This window comes from Lissotriton helveticus, chromosome 8 (genome assembly GCF_964261635.1).
Source record: "Lissotriton helveticus chromosome 8, aLisHel1.1, whole genome shotgun sequence".
Classification (NCBI taxonomy): Eukaryota; Metazoa; Chordata; class Amphibia; order Caudata; family Salamandridae; genus Lissotriton; species Lissotriton helveticus.
The window spans coordinates 925,996,851-926,023,090 of record NC_136069.1 but is presented as its reverse complement, the minus strand read 5'-3'; the positions used below and the strand labels follow the sequence as shown (position 1 = coordinate 926,023,090).

The window sequence follows — 26,240 nt, the reverse complement described above, 5'->3', positions numbered from 1 at the left end:
CGGTGTCCTGCCTCTACTCCAGATTGGTGGAGGGGAGATTGACCCCCTTGGCGGCCCTCAAAGCCAAATGGGAGACGGACATAGGTAGAGAAATTCCGGAGTCCACGTGGTCCCAGCTGCTGCAGAGAGCTTGGAAGGGGACGAGGAACGCACGCTTCCAGTTGGTCCACTTCTATGTGTTGCATAGAGCCTACCTGACTCCGGTGAAGCTGCAGCAATACTTTGGTCTGGAGACGGCAGCCTGCCCTAGGTGTGGGGCACCCGGGGCGGACCTCATGCACATGTTGTGGTCCTGCTCTGGGCTGACTTCCTATTGGGCGATCGTAGGAGACACACTGACCGCGGCGACTGGTAGATCGTTACAGATGGACGCAGCTGTGGGGATATTACACTGGTTTCCACATACACCTAAAACTAAAATTACCAGTAAATTCATCGATTTGGGATTACTGTTAGCTAAACGGGAAATTACCAGACACTGGAAGGCGCGAGCTGGTCCGTCGGACACTAAATGGCACAATGAGCTGCTTAAATGGGCAGGGAGTGAAAGCACGCTGCGATTCCAGCAGGCAAAGCGAAGACAGGATGAACGGGCGCTGGAGACGGCTCAGGCTTGGGAAACGATAGTGCAGGCCCTACGCGACCATAGCATTCATACTGACACGGACAGCACGGAAGGGGGAAGCCTGGATCCCACAGACGCGACGTAATAGCATAGCACGACGCCACCAAGGCAGTCTCACGGCCTATTTAACAGAAGAGGAACAAACAAAGTTGATCTACCGATGACGAGTGGGGTGGTGGGTGGGAGATGGAGGAGGCGGGGTGATTTGGTTTTTTTTAAGGCATCGGGACAATGAATAGTGATGAACAACACTGTCTTCCTCTGGAGGGTAGAGTAAGCGGAGGGAGGGAGGGGGATAGGTTGGGAGTAGTTGGATAAAAGCAGATGGGACTAACTATATTGTCTGCAATATACTATGTGCGTAGAGTGGTATACGATACCAGAAAATGGCGTACGCCGCCCGACCTCCGGGTTGTGGGCTGAATGGCCGTGTACAATGATTATATGGGTCCCACCCACACTTGATTGCGTAATGAAGCAGATGCCAACGTTGTACTTCGAATCACTTCCTGCAATAAAAATATATTTACCAAAAAAAAAAAATGAGAGGCCCGAGGTTGTCTTAATGCTGGTGACCGATGGAGCAGAGGAAGAAGAAAGTGAACCTCTCCCTGATCTTCTCTCGTACAAAGAAAAAGATGGATCAGTGGAGGGAGTGATTCTCTCGCCATCCCTGACTTCTGAACAGCAAAGTGATTGCCGCCAGATCCTGGAGCAATTTTCTCCCCTGTTCTCCCTTGTCCCAGGTAGGACCCACCTGTGTACCCATGACGTGGACACAGGAGACAGCCCACCTGTGAAATCTAAAATCTACCGGCTGTCGGACAAGGTGAAGGCCAACATCAAAAGTGAAGTCGCCAAGATGCTGGAGCTAGGGGTGATTGAACCTTCTGGTAGCCCTTGGTCTAGCCCGGTGGTTTTGGTACCAAAAGCTGCCCCACCAGGCACCACACCTGAATTGAGATTCTGTGTGGACTACCGAGGCTTGAACTCAGTGACTAAAACTGATGCACATCCTATCCCACGGGCGGATGAGCTTATTGACCGGCTGGGAGCTGCTCAATACTTAAGTACCTTTGACCTAACTTCAGGGTACTGGCAGATTTCCCTTACCGAGGAGGCGAAGGAAAGGTCAGCCTTCTCTACACCTGAGGGACACTACCAATTTCGTGTGATGCCCTTTGGGCTCAAGAATGCCCCTGCCACTTTTCAGCGGCTGGTGAACAGGGTCCTTTCGGGAATGGAAGCTTTTTCTGCTGCATACCTGGACGACATTGCTGTCTTCAGTAGCAGCTGGGAGGACCATTTGCAGCACCTGCAAGCTGTTCTTCATGCCCTGCAACAGGCTGGCTTGACCATCAAGGCCAGCAAGTGTCAGATCGGACAGGGGTCGGTGGTGTACCTAGGTCACTTGGTGGGCAGAGGGACGGTGCAGCCCCTCCAGGCAAAGATTGAGGCTATCATCGCCTGGGAGCCCCCCAAGACTCAAACAGAGGTCCGAGCCTTCCTGGGCCTCACTGGATACTACCGTCGCTTCGTGAAGGGGTATGGCACTATCGTGGCCCCCCTCACTGAACTTACTTCCAAGAAGCAACCCCGACGGGTAGTCTGGACAGAGGCTTGCCAGCGAGCCTTCATGACCTTGAAACAAGCATTGTGTTCCGCTCCCATTCTCAAGGCCCCTAATTTTGCTAGAGAATTCATTGTCCAAACAGATGCGTCAGAACATGGCATTGGGGCAGTGTTATCGCAGCTAAATGATGAGGGCTTGGATCAACCCGTGGTCTTCCTGTCCAGAAGGCTACTCCCCAGGGAAAGGAGGTGGAGTACAATTGAGAGAGAAGCCTTTGCGGTGGTCTGGGCTCTGAAGAAGCTGCGACCATACCTGTTTGGTTCGCACTTCCTAGTTCAGACTGACCATCGCCCCCTTCGTTGGCTGATGCAAATGAAGGGGGAGAATCCCAAGTTGCTAAGGTGGTCCATCTCCCTACAGGGAATGGACTTTAGGGTGGAACACCGACCTGGGGCAGACCATGCCAACGCAGACGGTCTATCCAGGTATTTCCGCCTTAGTGATGAGGACTCCCAAGGGGTTGGGTAGTTCTCCCCACTTTCAGCTGGGGGGGACGCGTGTTAGACCTGTCTGCTTCTGGAGAGACTCTAACCATTATTATTTATTTTTGTCCCCCTTAGCCTCCCAGAGTTTCTATTTTTATTTTTACATATGTCCATCAGGAATTTTTTAATGCTGTCAGGGGGCTAGGTGTTCCTTGGCGATGACGCCATTTTTCCCTCATAACCTGTGAGGCCTAGTCAGCCCCCTTGAAAATCTAGGGATCTCCAGAAACCTAAGATGGTGTCCACCAACTGCCATAACGGACACTACTGGAGGACAGGTCCATAGGATAACATTAGGGAACTTTCTAGAATTGACTAGAGACTTCTGCAGGTCTCAGGCCACCCTATATAAGGCCAGTGACCAGCAGCCATTTTGTGCTGACCCCAGAGTAGAGGAGTGAGGCAGTGGTGAGAGGAGGTGGACACACTGAGAGCAGCTAGTTTGTCACTGAGGCTGACAGTTACTTCAGAGGATTGTTCCCCCTTCAGCCTTTGACCGATCCCTCTATCAAGACAACAACTACTGACAAGGAAATCGAGTTACTGGAGGAAGAAGATCCTTTTATCTCAGAGCCCCAGTAAAACCACTCAGAACACCCTTAATTGGGGGTATTCCTGCTTGTCAATACCCAGCGCTGTGCTCACCGGTGTCGTGGAGTAGCTGTAGTGAAGGTGGGCGTCTGTGGCACCTTAGCACCCTGAAGAGCGAGGACGCCGTGTGTGCACATCCTTCCTGTGAAGCCGGAGTGAGAAGTGCCTGAGGAGAAGCAGTGGCGCTGCTCCGATCGGCGTCGGGACCCCGGGGGCACCGGCCGCGTCACACGAAGAGGTAGGCGCTTCCGCGCATGACCAGCGACTGAACGCTTTTGCGAGGCAGGAGGGGCCTAGGATCGAGCAGGCCCAGAAGAGACCGAGCAGCGTCCCTGTGGAGAACAGCGTCCTTCCTGGGAGCAGGTGCGCCGAGGCGGAAGAGGAACGAGCGCTTCCGCGCATGCTCCGCCGAGTAGTGCCAGCGGAAGGAAAGTCATCGCGCCAGCTGAGGAGTGCCGCGTCGGAGCTCCAGGAGGTCGATCCCCTCAGAGGAGGCAGAAGCGCCACAACGGACGACTCGGTAGGGAGCCCTGAGCCGGGAAAGCCTTCCCTGCCTTCCCCCTTCAACCCGTCTGTTACCGGGCTCCAGCGCGTGTAGAGGAAACACCCGCGACACGCCCCCAACCTCACAAGTAAGCCGGGTAGCGTGGGAACGGGAGGCGGCAGAGCCAGGTGAATGAAGCAGAACAGTGGGGCTACGACCCACGCAAGTGACTGACTTGTCAAGGGGAACCTGACTCGAGGAAAACGAGTTAGTGAACTGAATAACATAGAATAAAACTTATCCGATATCTGACTCAGAAAAGAAAGGTGGAAATGGTGCAGGGAACCACAGGGTTCCTGGGTAAAATCCCCTACAGATTAGTGATAAGTGAAGAAGTAGATTCTCTACCAGCTAGGTGTGCCTGTCAATCAGAGGGAGAGGAACCTTACTAATATTATTGTGTCTTTCCTTTTAGCACATAACTGGTGGGTCATACAGTGAAAATCTACATTCAGGTCTTGCTGTTGAGTTGGGCAGTGCTTAAGTGCTGTGGGGTAAAGTACCTATTAATGAACCTGTAAAAACGTATTACACTAACCGTCTGCATCTTCTTTTCAGTAGATTTATTGGTGGAGTAATGTGTCATTGTATAATAATGTGAGGTAACCTTACAGAGTGTGAAGCTAATGAGATTCTCTTAACCAACCAAAGAGTTACCCTTATGCTTTACTGTACCATTGACAAAAGAATGTGGTTTATTGTCCTTTTTCCACAGCTGAGGAGTGAAAAGTAATTTCTTAAAGTAAAAGTGGAATGTTTTCTCCTGAAAGAAACTAATGTTGTATCTTGTATAACTTGAATCCAAAGAGACATATTATTTTTTATAAAAGGTAACGGTATTTTTCCAAACAGAGGTGTTGTGTCTTTATTTTAGTGGTTCATCACTGTGTTACTGTGGGTGAGACTTGTAAGTACTTAGCCAACGCCTTGAGTTAGCTGTAGACCACTACTGTGCCAAGCTACCATATGTAGGCTTGGGTAATCTAGGTCCAACACCGTCCATCAATTGTGTCTTTTGCTTTCTCGCCCTAAGTGCGCCGGGTATGCCCAGACGTGGGTCCCGGGCTCACCGTGCCACTGGGTTCAAGCTATCCTGGGTGGTGAGGGGTGATACCCCGAAAGCGGTCCTAGGATGCTTGTTTCCGGTCCAGTGAAGACCTGGCTTGGCACTTCGGCTGGACTGTGCCCATAAGGCACAGGGTCAAGACTGATTTGCATATGGCCAGGTCTAAACTGGGCTGGAATGGTGAGCAAAAGAATGATGGATTTAAACCAGATTTCTTGACTGGGTTGAATGATTTGATTTGTTCTGCATTCCATCCATCAAGTGTGTGTCTTTTAAATTTCCATTTAAAGGTCAGGTAGGTAAGTGTCTGCTTGGTGGTATTCTGTACTATTGGCATGGTCTCGCTTTTAGTCCACCTAATTTAAGTAATCGGAGAAATTAGTGGTGACCTCCATCTGGGCCAATATAGAAGTAGCTGGTGTACTCTTTGTTAGCAATATTTTATCAGCATAGACAATTCATTTGAGTTCCCCTAAAGGCACAAGTATCCCTCTGATAGTGGCTGATCATTAATGACTATTGTTATTGGTTCCAAAATTCTACTGAAAAGGCAGCTGTGTGCAGTGCGTTTCAGGCTGATCTGATTAGTCATCGGTTTATGGGAAACAGACAATACCGAAAAGGTCAGGTCCGGGCCACCACCCGCTGTTCTCAGAGGCTCCAGAAGTTCCAATGTTTAGAGAAAGGGATGTGGTCAATGCTAGAGTAAAACAACTCATTTTCAAGGTGCAGATTAAGAGTATGAATAGTGCGATAGTAACGTGTATTTTTATAGCGCTAAATACAGCACGTTTACCCTTTCAAAGGGCTCTAAATAACAGCTTTTACTATTTCCTATGGCCCTCAAAATGCACAGCAAACCTATCAAACAGAAGAAACAAGGAGGGGGTGGGCTTTAAAATAGAGCAGAAGGAAAGCAGTAGGTGAAGAGATAGTAGAGCGCCACACATCGAGACTGAGGAGGAGGGAGGCAGAGAACAAAGTAGAAACTGCTGCTGGGTCGGTGGGGGTTAACAGGGGAGGGGCGCAGGGGATTGGACAGGGTAGTCGCGTTGTGTGCCGAACTGTGCAAGATAAAGGGGGTGATGCCAGGAAGAGACCGGAATCAGTTATTGATGAAACAACACAAATGTGGGAGCAGGACGGGAAGCAAGTGAGCCGAGATTAGCTAAAGAGAAGTGAGAGCTGCTGGGAGTATCAGCATCATGAGCCCAGACCGGAGGGAAGCGCAGCAGTAAGGGTGAGAGAAGAGGAAGAACCAAACTGGTACTTGTGAGGATTACAGTAAGAAACAAGCCCAGGAGTGGTGCGCACGTGCACATACTTGTGCTTGCCGCTGCAGGCGAAAAACCAGCACGACCAGGGCTGACCACCATCGCGGCATCTGTTTCCAATTAACGCGAACGCAATAATTGGAAACAGATGGCATTAATGCTCCCTCCCGAGGACCCTAGGCTAAGGACCAGAGAAGGCAGGATATGCACCCGCCTTGGGCCAATTGCATACTCTCTTTCTTAGAAAAAGGCATGCAAAGGCCAATAGGGGGAGATAAAAAAAGCACACGCACAATCGTGTGTTCAGAGTTTTAATGCCCTTACTAAAGCCTTGCAGAGCAGCACATGCGCGCTGGCTCAGGTGAGACCTAAAAATTGCTTTCTCAGTTGCCCAATCTTTAATCCTATTGTAAAGGGCCCTTAGCAGAATGTTTGGTGTAGTGTCAATTAATGAGACTGCCTGCAGCAGCTTGGCTCCGAGCGATTTCCCTTTTTAAAGATTGGTACTATTATTTAGGTTGACCATGTGCTTGGTACAGCTTTGGGTCCCAAACTATTAAAAACATTCAATAGCAGTGGGGCCCAAAATCCTGGGTTATAACACGTATGCCTAGATACTTATATTTCCATTTATAGGGCAGATCCGTCAGTGTCTGCTTGGTGGTATTCTGCGCTTTTGGAATGGTCTTGTTTTTCCACCGACAGAGCCAGAGCTGGCTCTGCTTTCATAAACATGGTGCTTCCCCCGACTCTACATAGAATTGGGAAGCACACGTTTGGTGAATAGAACATCTGCTAATTTTGGGAATATGTCCAGCAACCGTCATACTCTAAATAATGTCCCAAATAACCCTACCCATAATTTTGGGGTAAACATTCCATTGACACCACTTACAGTGCATATGGGGTGGATGCGAAACCATCCCACAAGCGAGATCTCCTTCGAGAAAACAACAACTAGAAGATGTCAGTGTTATTCCAAGACAGCTGACAACACCAACATTCCATTCTGAAGTAAATTTGCCTTAAAAACAATCACTTGACACACAGGAAATAAATACTACTTCTGTCACACCTGTAAATCAATTGACCAATATATTAAGTCAAAATCCTACCTGTTTTGGAAATTAGTTGGAGTGAGGCTGCGTCTGCTCAAGCAACGATTATTGCTGTAATAGACGAAGGAATCATAATTCCTGGTCCTATTGTATTCGCTATAAGATGATGCTCTGTGCTTCTGTCCAGGAAAAACATAGAAGGAAGGGGAAAGGACGAGAACAGTTATGATAGCCGCTTACTTTTATTGTATTTGACTTATTTAAAGTTACATACCCACACTTAAAGTGGCAAAAGTATGCTTTACAAAGATGATGGAATATGCATCTATACTCCAAAATTAAGAGTACATTAATAAACAAGTAAGAAAAAGTACAAACTGAAAAATATATGTTTGGCATATGTTATAGAACATTGGTACACTCTAGAAGGATAGAGGACAAAGAAAGGGAGTTCCATGCACCAAGACATATACTCAGGTCCCAGAGCTTAAAGATTTCTTTCATATCTTTGGACAGAATAAGGCTATAGAGTAGGAGGTTGACAGGCAGGCAGCAGTATTAAGTCTTGAAGACGCTCTATCGGGTTCGAAAATTGTGAGGTCCAAACACAGCAGACTTTTCTGAATCATATCTGGTAATAAAAAGTTATTTACTTGTACAGAATGGTTACTTGCAAGCCTAGTTCTCCATCGTGGGAATCTTCAAATAATTGATGGACACTGAATATGTCCATCTCCATGCAGGATCTAGAAATTATTTTCACAGAAGAAATCTCTTTTAAAAAAAAATTCTTCTTGAAAAAAACTTTTTTATCACTTTAAAACATTATCTCTGCCTATCCTGGTGCATTTTTGGTTGCTTCTTCTTTTGTCAAAAATATCTTTATTGAAGTTTACCTACGGAAATGGTGCAGGGAAAGGCACATCAAGTGCCAGCATACCCACGCAGGGGAGTAAACAAATCAGCGGACATTAACAAGCAATTAGAGGAGGCAGTCAAGAGTTGCATGTAGCTGACATTGAGACGGGAGAGTCCCCAGACCCTTGAAGAGAAGCCAAGTTAAGCAACCCAGGGGGAGCCCCCAATAGGAAGAACAGGAGCAGAGAGGCGATCGCCATGTCGAAAGAGGTGAGTCAATGCCAAACAACCTCCCCGTTTCCAGGAATCAAAGGGCCCGTCATGGAGAGCAGGGGGAAAGGCGGGCGTATGGTGTATTGGGGAGAAAGGCGAGGGAAAGGTAGTCCATCTGTCATCCCCCGACAGCGTGTCCCATACTTTGAGCGTGGTGTGTGTGGGTGTGCTTAGATAAGAGTTCGGGGGTCTATCTCTGCGAGAGCGCCAAACCAAGTCCCAGACGGTCCGCCCCGTCACGCTGCAGTCCATGTGGAGCCAATGTTTCTCTGATTCTTGTTGAGACCACTCGACCAGTACGCGCAGTTGGGCTGCCTTGTAGTACAATTGGAGATCCGCAAAGCCCACCCCTCCATCCGAACGCGGACGACGCAAATGAGAGAAGGATAGCCGGGCGCGTCCCCCCTGCCAGATAAATCGGAGCATCATGAACTTGAGCCTCTGAAAAAACTCAGGCTCCAGACCGATGGGCAGCACTTGAAAGAGGTAGAGGAGCTTAGGCAAGACGTCATTTTAATGGCGTGGATGCGCCCTAGCCAGGATAGGAAGAGTGGCTTCCACTTCAGCAGGTCGGCCTGAATGCGAGCGAGTAAAGGGGGAAAATTGGCGCGATAGAGCCCCTGAAACGTCGGGGTGAGGGACACCCCCAAGTATTGGAGCGATTTGGAGGCCCAGGCCAATGTGGTCAAGGAGCGGAGGCGGGCCGCTCGTTCCGCCGGGAAAGAGACATTAAGAATGAAAGATTTTCCATCATTTTATTTTTTATTTTTTATAAAACATTTTTATTGTCATTTCGTACTTGTACAATTAGCAACATCAGGGATTTCATTAAACAGCAATCATCTCCAATTATGCATATGTAGAACAGTTGACATATCATAGCACACATTCCAGTCCAATCCCGGCTGGGCAGCACGTCCTTAATGTCCGCAAGTTTGTCCCCCCCTGTGCCCTCCCTCCCATATCGTCCCACGTGGAACCCTAGTTCTAGAAACCAGGGTCAATTCAAGGGCTACCCACTGGGGTTGTAGTCATGCGTGGCGGTTCGCAGATATTCCCTTTTGATTCGTTCAATTTCCCCCAAATTCTGGACCACTTTTTGGGACAGCCCCTGTGAATGTATACCGCTTTTTCGGCCACCATGGCAATGTCCATGTCCTTGCCCCATTGATTTATTGTTGGCGGTGTCCCCGAGCCCCAGTGTCTAGCAATGTTCCGCTTAGCTATGGTCATGCCCAGTGTCGCCCAATTCCGCAAAGCTAAGTTCAGGTCAGTAGGTGGCCATATATTTAAGAGGCAGCACCGGGGGTCTCGCTGGATCTCCGCCCCCCCCCCCCCCCACCTCCCATAGTTCCGTTATGATCTGGTCCCAGTATGATTGTATTTTGGGGCAGTCCCATATGTTATGATAGAACGTCCCGACTTGTCCACAATCCCTAAGACAGAATGGGTCTGGTGCACGCCCCAGTTTATGTAAGAGTGGGCGGGAGTAATACACCCTATGTAGTACCTTAAGCTGTATCAGTTTGAGGCGCCACGGGATTGCCGCCTCACGAGCCGATGCTAATGCTCCCAACCAGTCGGTGTCTTCTATGTCTCCCAGGTCTGCTTCCCATTTAGCCCGAAGAATTAGTGTGTGGTCAGGCTGGTTATTGACTAGCTTTCGATAGGTTTGTGAAATAGCTTTCTTGTCCATATAATCTGTTAGGATCCTATCCTCCAGGGGCGATGACTCAGCTAGCGTGGCGTTTTGGGGGATCGCACCTTGAAGAGCGTGCTTGACTTGCAAATATCGATAATGTTCCGAGTCTCCCATGTCATATTTGGCCTTTAGCGTTGCGAAAGTGAGCATCTCCCCCTTACCCAGAGATCTCCTATCTTTGATATCCCAATGAGGTCCCATTGTTGGAACCCTTTGGTGTTCGCTAGGGTGCCGAGCCGCCGAGTTTCCCAAAGTGGAGTGGCGAGTGTTAATACACCCTCCCATCCCAGGGCCCTTTGCGCGGTATGCCAGATTTTAATTGTGTGTGCGGTGGGACCTGTAAGTATATGTTTCCTCTTATTAGTGTAGAGGGCCTCCATCAGATGTTGTGCAGGAAGGAGGGCCCTGTCCAACCGGAATGCCGGCTCGTCGTGGGGGACATGCAACCATTGGTTTAAGATAACCAGTTGTGAGGCCCAATAGTAAAGTTTTACATCCGGTAAGGCAATACCACCGTCATACCAGCTATGTATTAGCTTGCGCTGTGCGATACGGGGTGGTCGGCCGTCCCACAGTAGCGAGGTAACTTCTGCTTCAATGGCCTTAAAGTAGGACAGAGGGACCGGGAAAGGGATGTTTTGTAGGGCGTAGAGGAATCTGGGCAGTGCCAGCATTTTGAATAATGCCGCCCTTCCCAGCAATGTCAACGGAAGAGAACGCCAATGTCCGACGTCTGCCTTAAGTCGCGCCAGGGGTTTCGTCAGGTTTTCTGTCATAAACACTCCGTCTTGCGGGGTGACATATATACCTAGGTATTTGAACCCGTTTCTCGCAATTTGAAGAGGACATCCCGGAGGCAGTACTGGTGTTGGCCCATAGAGCACATACAATTGTGACGTTGACCAATTGATGGTATATCCTAACATTGTCCCGTAGTGCGTCAGAATGTCTAATAGGGCCCTTAGGGATTCTGCCGGAGATGTCGGGTATATCAGCGCATCATCGGCGTATAGGGAAACCCGGTCTTCCCAGTCTGCCTCCCATCGTATCCCCTTGATTCGTGGGTCCTGCCTCAGCCATGCGGCCAGAGGCTCCAGTACGAGGGCAAAAACTAGAGGGGACAGTGGGCAACCTTGTTGCGTCCCTCTTCCCAACTCAATTTCCCGTGAGATATGTCCATTCGCCACTACCTGTGCCAACGGCGCCGTATATAAGAGTTCAATCCATCCACAAAATTTGGGGCCAAAGCCTAACCTCCGGAGCACTGCAAACAGGAATGGCCATTCGACCAGGTCGAACGCCATCGTGGCGTCTAATGAGAGGATGGCTGCGTCTTCTTTTATCAGGGGAATGCAGGCCATAACACCATGGAGGCGCCGCAGGTTGAGGGAGGTGTTGCGGTCAGGCATGAATCCAGACTGGTCTGGATGGACCAAGGTGGTGAGGTGGGGCTGCAGCCGGAGCGCCAGCGCCTTCGGCAGAGTTTTCGCCTCTGCATTTAGCAGCGAAATCAGGCGGTAGGAAGACGGCTGCGCCACTGGTTTGCCAGTCATATGAATTGCCACAATGGTCGCCAATCTTTGATCTTTGGGCAGGATTTTTCCCTTCTGGGAGTCATTGTACATAGCAAGTAAGTGAGGTGTGATGGTATCCGACATCTTCTTATAGAGTTCTACCGGCAAGCCATTGAGGCCCATGGCCTTCCCAGTGTGGAGGGCCGCTAGCGCCAGTCCTAATTCTTCGGCCGTAAGGTCGGCTTCTAATGTCTGCATATCCTCTAGTGGTAATGTAGGTAAGTCTATAGTTTGTAGGAATTGCATGTTTTCTTCCACGGTGGCCGTGGCTTGCGGTGTGTACACCCATTCATAGTGGGTCGCTAGCTCCTCTACAATAAGCTGTGGGTCAGTGGAAACGGTGCCATCTCCTAGTTTCAACTGTAGGATGCATCTGTTCGCCCTTTCCTTTTTTCTAACCATGCCAACATCTTCCCCGTCTTGTTCCCCCAGTTCGTACCCTCTGTGTAAGGTGTTTATGTGTCTAGTTTTGGCCTGTTCCCACGCGCATGCCCTGAATTCCTGGGTCGCTAGCAATAAGACTTGCGCCGTCTCGTCAGTGGGTGTTTCTGTGTGTGTCGCTTCCGCCCTCTGTAATGCCGTCTCCAGTGTGTCTAGGTGTTCCCTATTTACTCGAGTGAAGCGGGTAATGGTGGAGTCGCGTGACCACGGATCACTGACTTGTAGGCCTCCCACAATATGCTAGGCGAATCTACAGAGTGCGCGTTCTCTGCGAAGTAGTGTTCAGTGGATTCCTTTAGGGCTGTAGCTATTTCAGGGTTTTGGAGATATCCTGGATATAGCGGGTAAATCCGCCGCCTACTAGGCACCTGCGTTTTATAGGTAAGGTGTAATGGAGAGTGGTCAGAAATGCCTCTTGGAAGATGTTCCACTGCACTTACTTTTTCGGGGGAAACTCCCAGTGTCAATAAATAATCTATACGTGAAAGACTGTGGTGTGCCCCTGAGTTGAAGGTGTACTGGTATTCTACAGGGTGTTTTAGCCTCCATAAATCAGTCAGGCCCATTGCATCTAAGAAGTCCCTCAGAGCTGAAGTGTGTCCGTGCGTGTCTCTAGGAGGCTTGTGATCCACGGATGCGTCTATCACTGCATTAAAATCCCCACCCACGATTAGTTCTCCCTCTGGTAGGTCTAACAGAAATTTAATGACACGTGTTTTGTCACGCTTGCACACTGGGTCATCAAAGTTTTTGTAGTCGTTGCGTGCTCTAGGGTGTACTCTCCGTTATGAAGTACTAATATAAGGAAGGAAAAGCGTGCCCCTTGATTGGGTGACGTCCCCTAGTCACAGCTTAGTCCCAAAAGGGTTGTAGAGTTCTTAAACAGAATTCTATGATTACAAACAATGTCTGAATCCTTTGTATTTAAAGATCCTTTATTTGTTTAAACTCATTAGTTTCTTGTGTCATCTGTTCAATTCAAACTAAATGTTATGGCCTCCAGCCTTAAACCCAAAATCATATCCATCCAATGCATTTCGGGTATCCATTAGCCTTCATCAGGGACTGGGTTCTATAATCCCAAAAAATGTATACATAATCATACATGAGGAATCGGCAAGGGAAACACATAAGAACAATTCTGTCTGTATCAGACAATCAAGTGCCCATTATTAGTCTGTCTGTGAAGTGACTCATTTATGGTTACGAGCCGGGTGAATTAGTGAGAATAATTACGAAAAAAAACGGTTAAAACAAACGACCTAAAGGAACATGCAGTTATGTGCTAGTATTTGGTAGTATATTAATTTCAAAGCGAGTGAAAAACGAATAGAAAAAAAACAAGGTGAGCGTGACCGAACTTAATGTTATGACGACCCCAATGAGACCGTCTGGTCTGTTACAAGATCGTGATTTTTCTAAGTCAGTGATATTTCCAAGGATTATTAAACACGGTGATGCACGTGACGTTAGTAAGTATCACGGGGTGTTCAGAAAATGATGTAGCGTAATAGCGTATTAGCGTCCAAGCGCTCGCAAAATACATCGGTGAAGCAGCGTGTACTTACTCATAAGAAAGAAAGTGTCCAAACTCTCCTATCCGGCCGGTTTCCAGAAACGCTTAGTGTGTTATAAACCGGAACTATATTGTGAGGTGATGCCATTAACAGCGAAAACGGACTCCACCCTAAATTATACTTGGCGGCCATCTTGAAATGTGTAAAAGATGTGAATTTACGAATAATGTGAACTAATAGTGATTAAAGTGTGCCCCAACAAACAATTCTCAGTAATAGTAACCAATACATGAAAATCATCTTGAAGGTTAAATATAAAAGGGAGCAATGAGATTTATACATGCGATGTTATGTAAATCAAGTAGAAAAACGAAAGTCTTTATAAGTAACATCTATATTCCGTGCGTTCATTCATTCCAATCGGTTTCAGTGTCTCCAATTTGTAAATCCAGAAATTCACGTTGTAGTAAGTTTTTGTTGTTATCTACTCCCTCTTTTCTCACAACGGTTTCCAAAATAGTGTACCTTAATTGTCTGATGTTATGTGAACCTTCACAAAAATGAGCTGCAACTGTAGATTTCATCAATTTGTTACGAATGTTCAATTTGTGCTCATTCAATCTAGTCTTTATTTTTCTCTCGGTCTTTCCTACGTAACCTTGTCCGCAGGGACATTTCAACAAGTAGATGACGTTCATTGTGTCACATGTGGCCGATACCTGTAATTTAATTTTGTGGCCTTTGCTAGGATGAGTGATGACGTTCCCTCTAATGATACTGTTGCAGTGACTGCAATTGTAACATGGTAATGTTCCGTGAAAAGTTTCCATAGGTTTGAGTTCTCTAGGTTTAATCATGCTTCCCAAATTTCTCGTTCTTTGATAAGCAAACAAAGGCATCTCATAAAAAAATGTTATTAAAATCTGTTTCTTGAGATAGTATCATCCAGTGCTTTCTAATGATGTTCTTAAATGTTTTGCTTTTTTTTGAATATTTTGATACAATCACCACTCTTGTGTTCTCCTTCTTTGTTGTTTTTTTCAGTAGATCACTTCTGTTTTTCTGTGCACATCTTGTTCTTGCTTCATTCAATGTTTCTTGAGGATAACCTCTTTCTCTAAATCTATTCTCCATTTCCTTAATTCTGATATCAGATTTTTCAGGTGACGATACTATCCTCTTTACTCTCAACATTTGTGAGTATGGAAGATGCTTCTTTAATGAGTCTTGGTTGAAGCGATGTAACAGGTTGTTACGATCTGTGGGTTTGCGATAAATATCAGTCTCAAACATGGAACCTTTTCTGTAAATCTCCACATCCAAAAAAGTAATCTTAGTGTCGTTGATCTCTGATGTAAACTGAATGTGTTCATCTCTTGTGTTAAGTTCGGCAATTGCTTCCCTGAGCATCATTTCCGAACCAGTCCATACGATAAACATGTTGTCTATGTATCTCAATATAAGCTTAGTATATGATTTCCATGGTTCTTGAGTTAGAATATGTTCCGTTTCAAACTGTTCCATATACAAATTTGCATATACCGGAGCTGCCGAATTGCCCATGGCAGTTCCAGTTTGCTGTAGGTAGTACTGATTCTTCCATTTAAAGTAACTGTGGAAAAGAGTGAAATATAGCAATTCCATTAGAAAGACTATAAAATTCAAATCCAACTCTGTGTTCAGTAGTGCATGTTCTATTGCTTCTATCCCATCCTGATGGGGTATGGATGGATATAGGGATTTAACATCCATACTACATAGTATTATCAGTTCGTCTTTCGCTATTTCAACCTTTTCTAATTTCTCCAAGAAATGGGTCGTATCCTTCACAAAAGTTTTCATCCTTATCACACAAGGTTGAAGATGCTTATCCAACAACTGTCCTATTGGTTGATGTATGCTCCCAACAGTAGATACAATAGGTTGAAAAGGTGGGTTCCTTAAATCTTTATGTATTTTGGGTAACATATGTATTGTAGGGCTTTTTGGGTGGCTAGTAATCAGAAATTTCCTGGTTCTATCATTGATGATCCCATCATTGTATGCTTTGTTAATAATTGTCTCCAATTGTTTTGAGAACTGTTCAGTCGGATTATTATCCAAAGGTAAATAAACTTGTTTATCTGCTAGATGTTGTTCCACTTCCTGTTCGTAATGTGTAGTGTTCATTACAACAATTGCCCCTCCTTTATCAGCCTTCTGACAAATGATTTTTGGGTTACTGGCAAGTTTACGAAGAGCATCAATTTGTTTCTGTGTGAGATTATGCCGTCGTGATTTCTTCGTGTAATTTAACTTTGATAGTTCCATTCTCACCAAGTTTTCAAACGTGTCCAATGTTTTGTGAGATACTGGTGCTACGTAAGTGCTATGTGGCGATAACCCCAAAAGTTGATCCTCTTTTAGTGGTGCCTTTTTCAGTGACAATGTTGTCGAAAAAATGTCTGAGACGTAGTTTCCTCATCAATTTATAGAAACTGACTTCTAACTCCAGTTTGTCTGTTTCAGTAGTTGGGACAAATGTCATCCCCTTCTGTAGTGTTTCAATGGAGATCCTATCAAGTTCATGATCCGAGATATTAATGACCAGGTTACTTAGCTCAAGTTCTTCTTGAGTTTGTCCTTCTTTTTCTCTGCCGCTGCACTTCGAGTGTTTGGTGTCAAAATGTCCTTACTGCTCAAAGCGCTCTTTCTATTTCAGACTCCCCCAGCCCTGCCTCCCTCTGGGGCGATCGCATCGTTGCAACACGACATCAACCAGTTTGTTTCGGCAGGAGCGAGACCCCGCATGAGCAAAGCACTGGATATAGGCAGCCTGAGAAGAGGGGGTAGGGGATACCTGATCTCCTCGGCTATTATAAGGTAGCCCAGCTGCGATATCTGGTGGAATGGGCTAGGTTAGAATCCGAAAAGAGATGGCTCTTCCAGGACCGTGCTCTGGCGGGAGTACCTCTTTGGAAGGTTCCCTTTTTAAAGAAACCCCAGTGCCCTCCTGGCCTAATGAGATCTCCCATCACCAAATTGCTGATGTCTGTATGGGACAGGGTGGCGGTCTCTACATTCCCTTCCCCCATGACTCCAATGTTCGGGAACAGCGATTTCACACCTGGCTGGTCGGACAAAGCATACACGGCTTGGTGGGACACTTCTTGTCGCTCGGTGGGTCACCTCTTTGACCTCTCAGGGATCCGCTCCTTTACTCATCTGAAGCAGGATTACGGAATTCCAGAAACGGAACGGTTCGATACCTACAGCTACGACACTTGGTACTCCAGCCAGAAATGAGGGAGGAGGGGGGACGCCGACTGACCAAGTACGAGAAATGGCTAATCACCAAGACCACTGACAAGGGCCTGATTTCCAACATGTATGAACTGCTCAGACACAACACACACCTGCAGGACATGCCGAGAAGCAGGAGGTGGGAGAGGGATCTGGAGGGCGCACTCACACAGAAAGACTGGGACGGGATCTATTACAGGGCGAAACACACAGCTCGCAATGTAGCTAGCACAGAATCTGCCATGAAAATTGCTACCTATTGGTACCTTACTCCGGCGCGCCTTCACAGGGGCAACCCCCGGCGGAGTACCGCCTGTTGGAGGGGCTGCGGTGGTGAGGGAACGCTCCTGCACATCTTATGGGATTGCCCACTAGCTCCCCCTACTGGGCTACAATCCTTGACACGGTGGTCGAGCTTTTTGACACACAGATCCTGAGGCTCCCAGTATATGTTGTCCTGGGGCTCCCCAACTCCATTACGTACCCACTTAAGAGTATCAGAGGTCGGCAAATGGGGATGGCGCTAGGAGCAGCGCTGCAAAACATATTGACTCATTGGGGCTCCTTCACCTTGCCCCACTACACGCGGTGGCTCCATAGGCTAAGGTTCATTCTCGGCATGGAGAGCATCACTGCCACGCTGACTAACTCCACTTCCTCCTTCCAGACAGTTTGGGTCCCCTTTCTGAAGCTACTTTCATCTGCATTCAATGAGATCACTCAGCCCAAATATCTACGAGTGTTGCGACTCTCGGATATGTGGCGACCTCCCCAGTCTCCCCTAGCAACCTAACCAGAGAAATGGGGGCACTTGGCACATGGCAACCTATTATGGGCACAGCAACAACCGGATGGGGGTTGGAGGTGGGAGTTACTGTTTTTGGATCTCTGCAGGGTAAGCCTTTTGGGGATGCAGTCTGCATTCTGTGGGTAGAAAAGCGCATTGTCCTAACCACATCATATTTGCGACAGGTCCCCCGAGCTGCGAGTACAACCACAGATTTCCCAGATTCCTACAATGTCTATCTCATGCTACCTCTGTACGTTGTGTTCTTTTTCTTTGAAAATTCAATAAACACATTTAAACATAAAAACATTCAAATATATTATTTTGTTCTCATGCTCTAATATTGAGTTGAGAATGACTTTTAGTTAAGAGTTAAATACCTCTGAGTTTCAGTTCTGAACTTCTGTGACATAAATGGATCATAAATCTGAGCAGAGGACTGCTCATTATCAGGCTCTGCTTTCTGCAGTCTGATAATAATGTAAAATAAACATAACATTTCCTTCCCTTTAAAGTAAAACGCAACACTTATTACAGTTTTTAGTTAATACAAATTAACCCAAGGCTGTGAGATGCCTGAAGGTTTCTGTGAGCTACTGGTAGTTTGTGATTGACTGGTTGAAGACGCCTGTACTAGATCAAGTAAAAGGAGCCCACATATTCACTGAAATAGATTTGAGAGGGGCTTATCTCTTGGTACGGGTCCGTAGTAGAGTCGAATGGAAGACCTCATTTAAGATCCGATTTAGCCTATTTGAGTATCTTTTAATGCCGTTTGGGCTGTGCAACGCCCCAGCAGCTTTCCCATATTTTATCAGCAACGTGCTCAGGGAATTATTAGATCATTTTGTTGTAGTGTACATTGATGACATCCTGATATATTCCCTAACTGAAAACACACATGTGTAACAGTCTGAACCCCCACCCACTAAGTGGTACCCATCAAGTCTTGGACACTTGGTTGTGGTGTTGACTGCGCTGCTTCTGATTAACCCTTTAAGTTAGGACTTGAATTTTTATTAACATAAAGCTACCTGAAAACAGACAGAAGAGTGGAACCTACCTGCTTGCCGATTCCACCCGAGATACATTGCCTGTCGGCCAGACTCGCGGTAGGTCCTGCTACGCTCTTCCCTGCAGAAGAAAATCCTGTTCATCTGGACCTCTGAGCAACTGTGTTTGGCCTTGAGGAGCCCTCATTGGCCACATTCTGCAACATCATCTTGCTGGAGATTTTCAACTTTCAAAAAATCTTCCCCGCAACTCCGTCCAGCGGTTCCCCAATGATGACGCCTCCTCCGCGAACACTGCCAGGTGCCTTGCCCTGCTGAACTGTACCTTTTCAGGAATTTTTCTTAATACATTCTACCAAGTCGAAAGGTAAGCCGAGACCAGGCCCAATCTACCTCGAGTAGCCAAACCATGTCCCACTGCAGTCAGCCTTAACTTCTGACTTTTCTCTGGTCTCACCCGACCAGGTACTGATGGTTGGTGATTTGATCTTTTAGCTATTTTACACTGAAAAGTTTAGAAAATCCTAACTCTAGATCTGCTGATTGAATTGAATTCATTTTGGTATCATTTTATTTACATTTTCTCAATGTTTGGGGGATTATTCTTATGTTGTGTATTTATTACTTTTTGGGTGCTGTATAAATACTTAAACAGTTCCTAGAAGTTAAATCTGACGGCTTTTTTTGTCAAGCTCCCGGAGAGTTAAGCACAAGTTAATGTAGGGACTTTTATGGTTCATTCTGACAGGGAATGTGGTTATTGCTTAAGAAAGGTTTCCCCCTCCTCAATTGAAAACCCAGTTTCCTACAAACACTCTGCCACATTATCTTTTCTGTCTTCTGCAGGGGAAAAAAAAAAGGCATTTAAGACAATTCTTAGTCATGACTGCAAATGCTCTTGAGTTTATAAGTACTCAATTACAGATACAAAGGACTATTACACTACGGAATAGAACAGCTCTTGATATCATTCTAGCAGACAAGGGTTATAGGTGTTGAGTGCTCGGTCTATATTCCTGACACCTTTGTAGAGATTTAGGAACAAATCAGCACTATAAACATATGTTTTAAAGATTTATATACTGTTGCTGACAAAGCTGAATTGTGGGGCTACTGATATAGTATTTTGGGGGAAAGGAGACCGAAGATATTATGGTTTGTGTTGATCATTACCATGGCTGTTCTGATGATTTACATACTGATGCAAATTTGTAATGCCGCAATGGAACTTTTCCAGCTTATCCCTTAACATCTCATGATGGTGATGAAACATGAGGTCAGAGTCATGGATGAAAAACGAAAACAAAGTACAGTAAAGGTTTCATTTGATGCGTCATAAATCGTTTGATGTTTACATTGTTCGGCTGAAAAACAGAGCAAGAGGGAGGGACTCAAAGTAAAATGCAGAAGGTTTTTATGTAGTAATTCGTAGAAACTAGTAACAGCTATTTGTTTATGCTCATGATAATCCTGCTCACTAGATGTGCATGTGTTCAAAACAAGATGTGTTGCGTCTTGACACTCGGTGGATTTCTACAATCTAGCTTGCTCAGCCAAAAGCATTAACACTGTATGTGCTTATCACAGTTGTCTACAGGTGGTCCTATGAGCTCATCTATACACCTGCTTGTATTCTTAGTGAGAATTTAACCAAGTGATTGATACTAGAAACGCCGGAGGTAGAGTATAAATCTGCATCTTCCCTTGCCTCAGGGAGCTCAACTCCATTGCCGGTGTACAGAGATACCCTTTTCAAGTAGCTCTGTGACTCACAGACTTGAAAAAAGCAAAAAATAGTGTAGTACTTATCCTAGATGTGATGCAGAGTTTTTCTTCTACAACTGATAGTTTATAACTTGTAATGTCTACTCCAAACATTTTTTAACCTGTCACCCCACACCTCACCAATCAGCTGACATAAGGTAATTCCTATGTGAGTAACGTGATTGTGCTTGGCTGCAACTGTTACTGTTTCGTTGTTTTACACAGTCTGGCCTTGGGTTAATAATCAAAAAATGTTCAATTGACAAAAAAAATACAGAATCACTCAAGTCCTACTCTGAACCCACAAAAATAATGTGTACACGGTCAAAGTATCATCACATGTTTTGTGTCCGTCTTACCTCTTGAGTTAGACTGTTCTGAAGTTCAGAGCGTGACAGAGGAGAGGACACCTTGACTGCTTCAGACAAAGAATTTGATTTCTTCTTCGGGATCTTGAACTAGACACAAAATTTAAAGATGAAGTTAGGAGAACCAATATTAAACTATAGTAGCTTACTTTTAAAATTAGCCACCTTCTGGGGTAAAAAACACAACCGGAAAAGAGAAGGTGACAGAAATAACAGCCAGGAAGAAAAACGGATTGGCAAGAGGAGACTGCACAAATAGAACACCATCAAAGTTTAAAAGATCTGTGAAGGAACGTAAATGTTTTTCACTTCATACTTAGATTACTTTTGTGATGAATGCATGACATGAAAAAATAATTTAAAAGAAAACAGTTCACCCCCATTAGAAATAGATGCAAACAAAATTCAGGAGAAAGTATACAGACCTGTTAGTTGTAACTAAAATGCACAACAAATTATAGACCTCATGTACTATCCCCTTGGGTAAACGAAGAATATTCAAATTGCACACCAACTGGTTGATGCGATATGGCTTATGTAGTATATTGCCTTGCAAATTCCCTGTTCACTAGGGGTGGGGGTCACAAAAGAATCTTACAAATGAACATTAATTAGGTAGATCTTAATTTGCTGACACCCCTAGTGATCGACTGTGAAAGCCTGGATGATAGCCTGAACGGAACCACCATCCTTCAATTTCCTCCCCCAAATGAGGATTTTTTTTAAAGCAGTCTGTGGGCTTTAACCCCTTCCATGCTGGTGACGAACCCCAGCCGTCACGCTCCACGGTGCTCGTGTGCTGATGACGGCTGGGGTTCGTCACGGCCCCGCCCTGTTCGTGCGGCTGCCGCACACGGGGGAATCGCGGCCGCACGGAAGGGGTTAAAGAGACTACTGCTGCTGCCAGTCAAAGATCTTTATTGGGATGAATTTCAACCATATAATAATACATCTTAAAAACAATTAAGACAAATAACAGGTAGGTAAAATATACATGAGTGATAAAAATTCCATGACAGTAACAATTTCTTTTTCAGAATGTCAATATCTTGAGTGAGTGTTTCCACAAAGAAGCCTCTTTAAATACTAAGCACAAAATATAAATGGTTTATAAAATCATTTTCCGACAATGTCCCGCAAGCGAACAGCAGAAGAAATGTATCTGTAAATCATTAGACAAGTAAGTTCATCTTTTAAAAGCTGGAGGTGATATAATGCAGCCCGACACTTTCTTATATTTTTAAAACAAGAATTAAAAAGACACGCCTTGGTCCAGTATAAAGTTTACAAAAGAACATAAAATATAAGGCACTTTGGACAAACATGGACATGGTCACATGGACACGGGTCCAGTTTGTCATCGCAATAAGCTTTACGTGAATATGAGACAAGAAAATGTGAAATACCAAACCTAAATCTTAGATAAAACAATTTAGCATGACTGAAATAAAAAGAGAGATAGGGTTCAACACCTGGAGTGCAAACTAACAATGAATGTTCTACAAGCCTTTTTTTTTTTGAACTCCATGGTTCTTCTGGTGGAGTAGAAGTGTGTTAGAAAGTCCTTTTTCAGCTTCGATTTTGATGTCTTGACAATGATCTCTGAATTATGAAGAAAATCCACCAGCCCCATGGTCTTTAGTTGATTTTTTATGTAATTAGGTCAGGGTATTGTTGTCATGCACTTTAAACTATCTAAAATAATATCGCGATTTAAAGCTGTTTCTTCCTTAGCCCAAATGGCGTGCTAGAGGGGTGTTGGTGCTAGTTCTATGTATACTGCTGCTGCAATAAACAAGCTTCCAGTTTATGGACACATTGCTGGGTTTATGCAGTGGCTCCCTGAACTTGCTGCCTGCTCCACAGAGGCTGCCTGACAATTTCCACAGGGGAAGCTACCCCACGGAGACAGCTTCTCGTTTGCAAGTCAGGTCGCACCTCAACTTTGAGGTAGGTATTACTGTCACAAATTACTGGCAAACACAGTTTCAAATTGTAAACATGAGGGGATGGCCCTCGACCTATCCTACTTGCAATTCGGAAAGGATCATCGATGTCCTTTTACAAGTTAAAAAACTTTTCAGACTTGTAATGGGACTTTAATACATTGTAAAAATGGGGTCTCAAACCATTTGATTTTGTAAAGGCTTTGCAACCACAAAGGTACTTTGTACATGAAGCCATATGTTCTGTTAATCTGCATGCTTTACTATTTAGGGGCTATGCAACTTTTTGAGAACCACAACGGAAACCACAGGAAATATGTTTGCACATATAAATTACTACAGGCCTGTCAAACTTTACAGAGTATAAATAATTGAATTTCTCTCATTAAGTAATTTATACAATAAAAGTTGATGTTAATGACCTTTCACAGTAAATTCAAATACCAGTGAAGTTTTACGAGCAAGTAAAGATCACTAACAAAGTATCATCGTAAAATCCCATCCACTCACACTTACAATCAAAATGCATTACAACACTAATAATAAGGAAACACAATAAAAAAAATTGTAACCAGTGTAAAAAAACAAGAATTGGCATAGTCAATAGGTCTCGTCTTTGGGACCTTATACGTGTTTGGTTATCCAGCACAATACCCTTGGTGCAACAACAATAACTGTTGCATGGCTAAACACTTATAAGGTCCCAAAGGCGAGACCTATTGGCAACGCCCATGCTTGTTTTACTTGCAGTTTATAACTTAAAGTTATAATATAGAAGAGTGAAGTCTGGTGCCCCTAGGAACTCTCGAGGATGTGGTGGATACCATGATTCAGCAGCCCTGTCTCCTGTATTCTACTCAAGATCAAATTAAGCAGGGCAGTGACCACTGCTGCATTGGATTATAAAAGAATAGAAACATCTTCTCCCTATGGGTCCTATAAAAATGGTAGAATATCATCATTGTAACAACTACGACCCACTATTACCCACGCAGATCTTGTTGACATGATGTGCAAGGGTATCATTTAAAGGTAGCCAGGTGTTGCAAACGCAATTCATGTTTTTCGCCTCTCTTGATTAACCCAATTAATGCCTAAAATCAAGTTACCTTTGGAGTGGCTAAACTCTTGCGAGTGCGACACAGGTCATTTTGTAACCCAATGCCCTCCTTACAAAACAAAGTTAGTGATGCAGGGCATTCTGTGACCTAATAAACAATGGGCCATGCCTCATTTAGGGGTCATATACACCAGTCAACCCCAGGCCTCCTTGTGTGCCATTCATACTGCACGCAGGTGTTCTGCCATGTTGGCTTCAAAGAGCAGTTAAGTGCGTGCTCTTTTCAGACGCTTCTCGACATTGCCATTATATTTAGCCCTTTTATCCGTCTCCCATTGGCTGCCAAGCAACCTGGGCAAAGGACAGAGTCTTAGAAATGCTTCCCAAGTAGCTTTCATGCCACAACAGGAAGTAGAGGTAAGCAGCCACCTCCAGCATCTGAGGATTTAGAGGATGGAGCTACAAAGAAATGGGATATAACAGAAAGGGCCTGGCATCACTGGAGGCAACCATACACTGACAGCACAACTGTAATATAGAGGAGCATCACTTGTATGCTGGGCAGACCCCCCAAAAACCTAAAGGCAGCATGCAACACATAGGTGGGCAGCATGCTCCTACCTATTGGGGCTCCACTGAACACTCTGCACAGTGCACTTCATTTTAGTACACTATATAGAGAGCCAGCTTCCTGCATACCACCATAAGACCAGCCAGCCGAAACTGGAACGTTATCACTGACAAAGACTGGAATACCGCCTTTAATGCTCACCGACCCGAACACAGCAACAGGCTCCTCTAAATCATCAATTATTTCAACAACTGGATCACCTCCTGCACCAACTCCCTGGCCCCACCTCAAACACAGCAGTACGACAAGATCCAGACGCCAGGCCTGTTGGTACACAGAGGAACTCAGACTGATAAATCGTCACTGCAAACAACTGAACCACTAAAGGTGAATGAGCCAGGACAATGCAGACAGGATCTCATTCAAATCCACCCTAAGACACTCCCACCAAACGATCTGTAACACCAAACAACCCCTCTGCTGGATCACATTGATCCCAGGACCAAAAGAAGCAAAGAATTCATCACTATTGTGAAAGATTTCACGTCACCCTCAGCCACCTCCAACTCAACCACCCCTCGAAGGACCACTGCAACTATTTCGCTCAATTCTTCACAAACAAATCACTGCCATTTACAGCAAGTGTCAACCCGGAACTGGACCCAGAAAACCTTGTCAAATGCATCCCGATCTTATCCAAAGAACAAATGCTTACCACATGGCCCATCATCAGCACAGAAGAAACCGATGCCACTATGAAATCCATTCAAATAAGGGCCCCATTTTACCGCTGCCCCCACCATGCCTACTACAGAGGACTGCAACCCATCAGTATCCAGTAACATGCTTACACCAATTCTGAATGCATCCACCTCTGCCTCAACCTTCTCAGAGGCTTGGAAACACGCAATTATCCTCTCATTGCTAAAAATAAAACCTCTGGGGACTCTTCAATGCTTCTCAACCACATACCAATCTCCCTGCTACCATTCATGGCCAAGGTATTAGAGAAAATCATCAACAGATGCCTCACATAACACCTCAATGACCACCAACTCCTTGGCACCACTCACTCTGGTTTCAAACCAACCACACAACTAAAACGGACTTCATTGCCACACAGATGACATCAACAGGACTCAGAACAGAGGAAGCCCTCATCCGCCTGGATGCCTTTGCAGCATTTGACACAGTCTCCCACCCCATCCTCACCTAATGCCTACACAACATCAGAATCCAAGGACACACTTTGATGGATCTGCTCTTTCCTAACTGGAAGGACCAAGTCAGTCAACCTGGCACTGTAAAGACCAACTCTCTAAAGCTAAACACCGACAAGACAGAAATTGTGATCTTCGGGAAGAGCACTTCGCAATGGGACTCTACTTGGTTGCCAACAAAGCTAGGACCAACACCCACCCATGCCAAGAATCTCGGGATCGTCACAGACAGAAAAAATCCCAATGGTTCCAAATCAACACCCTGAAAACGATCACCCATGTCACAGCAAGCTAGATTATGGGAACACTCTCTACACAGGAATCAACAAATATCACAACAGAAGGCTGCAGACCATCCAGAAGGATGCAGACCATCCAGAACTCTGCAGCCCTACTCTCTCAACCTCCCACACTACACACACATTTCACCTCAAGAAGCTACACCTTCCACCCATACACAAACCAGCACAATTCAAGTCCTTACCCACACTTTCAAAGCTCAATATAAGACTGACTCAGCTTAACTAACTCCACAATAGCATCTGCTTTCACAAACCCTTCAGACACCTCTGCTCTGTTGGAGTTCAA

General features: G+C 45.4%; 1 protein-coding gene across 2 annotated transcripts in view; it reads right to left on the bottom strand.

Moving 5' to 3' along the window:
• SENP7 (SUMO specific peptidase 7) overlaps positions 1 to 26,240 on the bottom strand; it is a 1,147,653-nt gene that overhangs the window by 1,035,789 nt on the left and 85,624 nt on the right. For both annotated transcript variants that reach the window (XM_078657763.1, XM_078657764.1), the window contains exons 3-4: positions 20,847 to 20,945; positions 7,334 to 7,455 (exon numbers count right to left, since the gene is read on the bottom strand). In XM_078657763.1, coding sequence (XP_078513889.1) covers positions 7,334 to 7,455; positions 20,847 to 20,945 — 221 coding nt within the window. The remainder of the gene's footprint in view (positions 1 to 7,333; positions 7,456 to 20,846; positions 20,946 to 26,240) is intronic.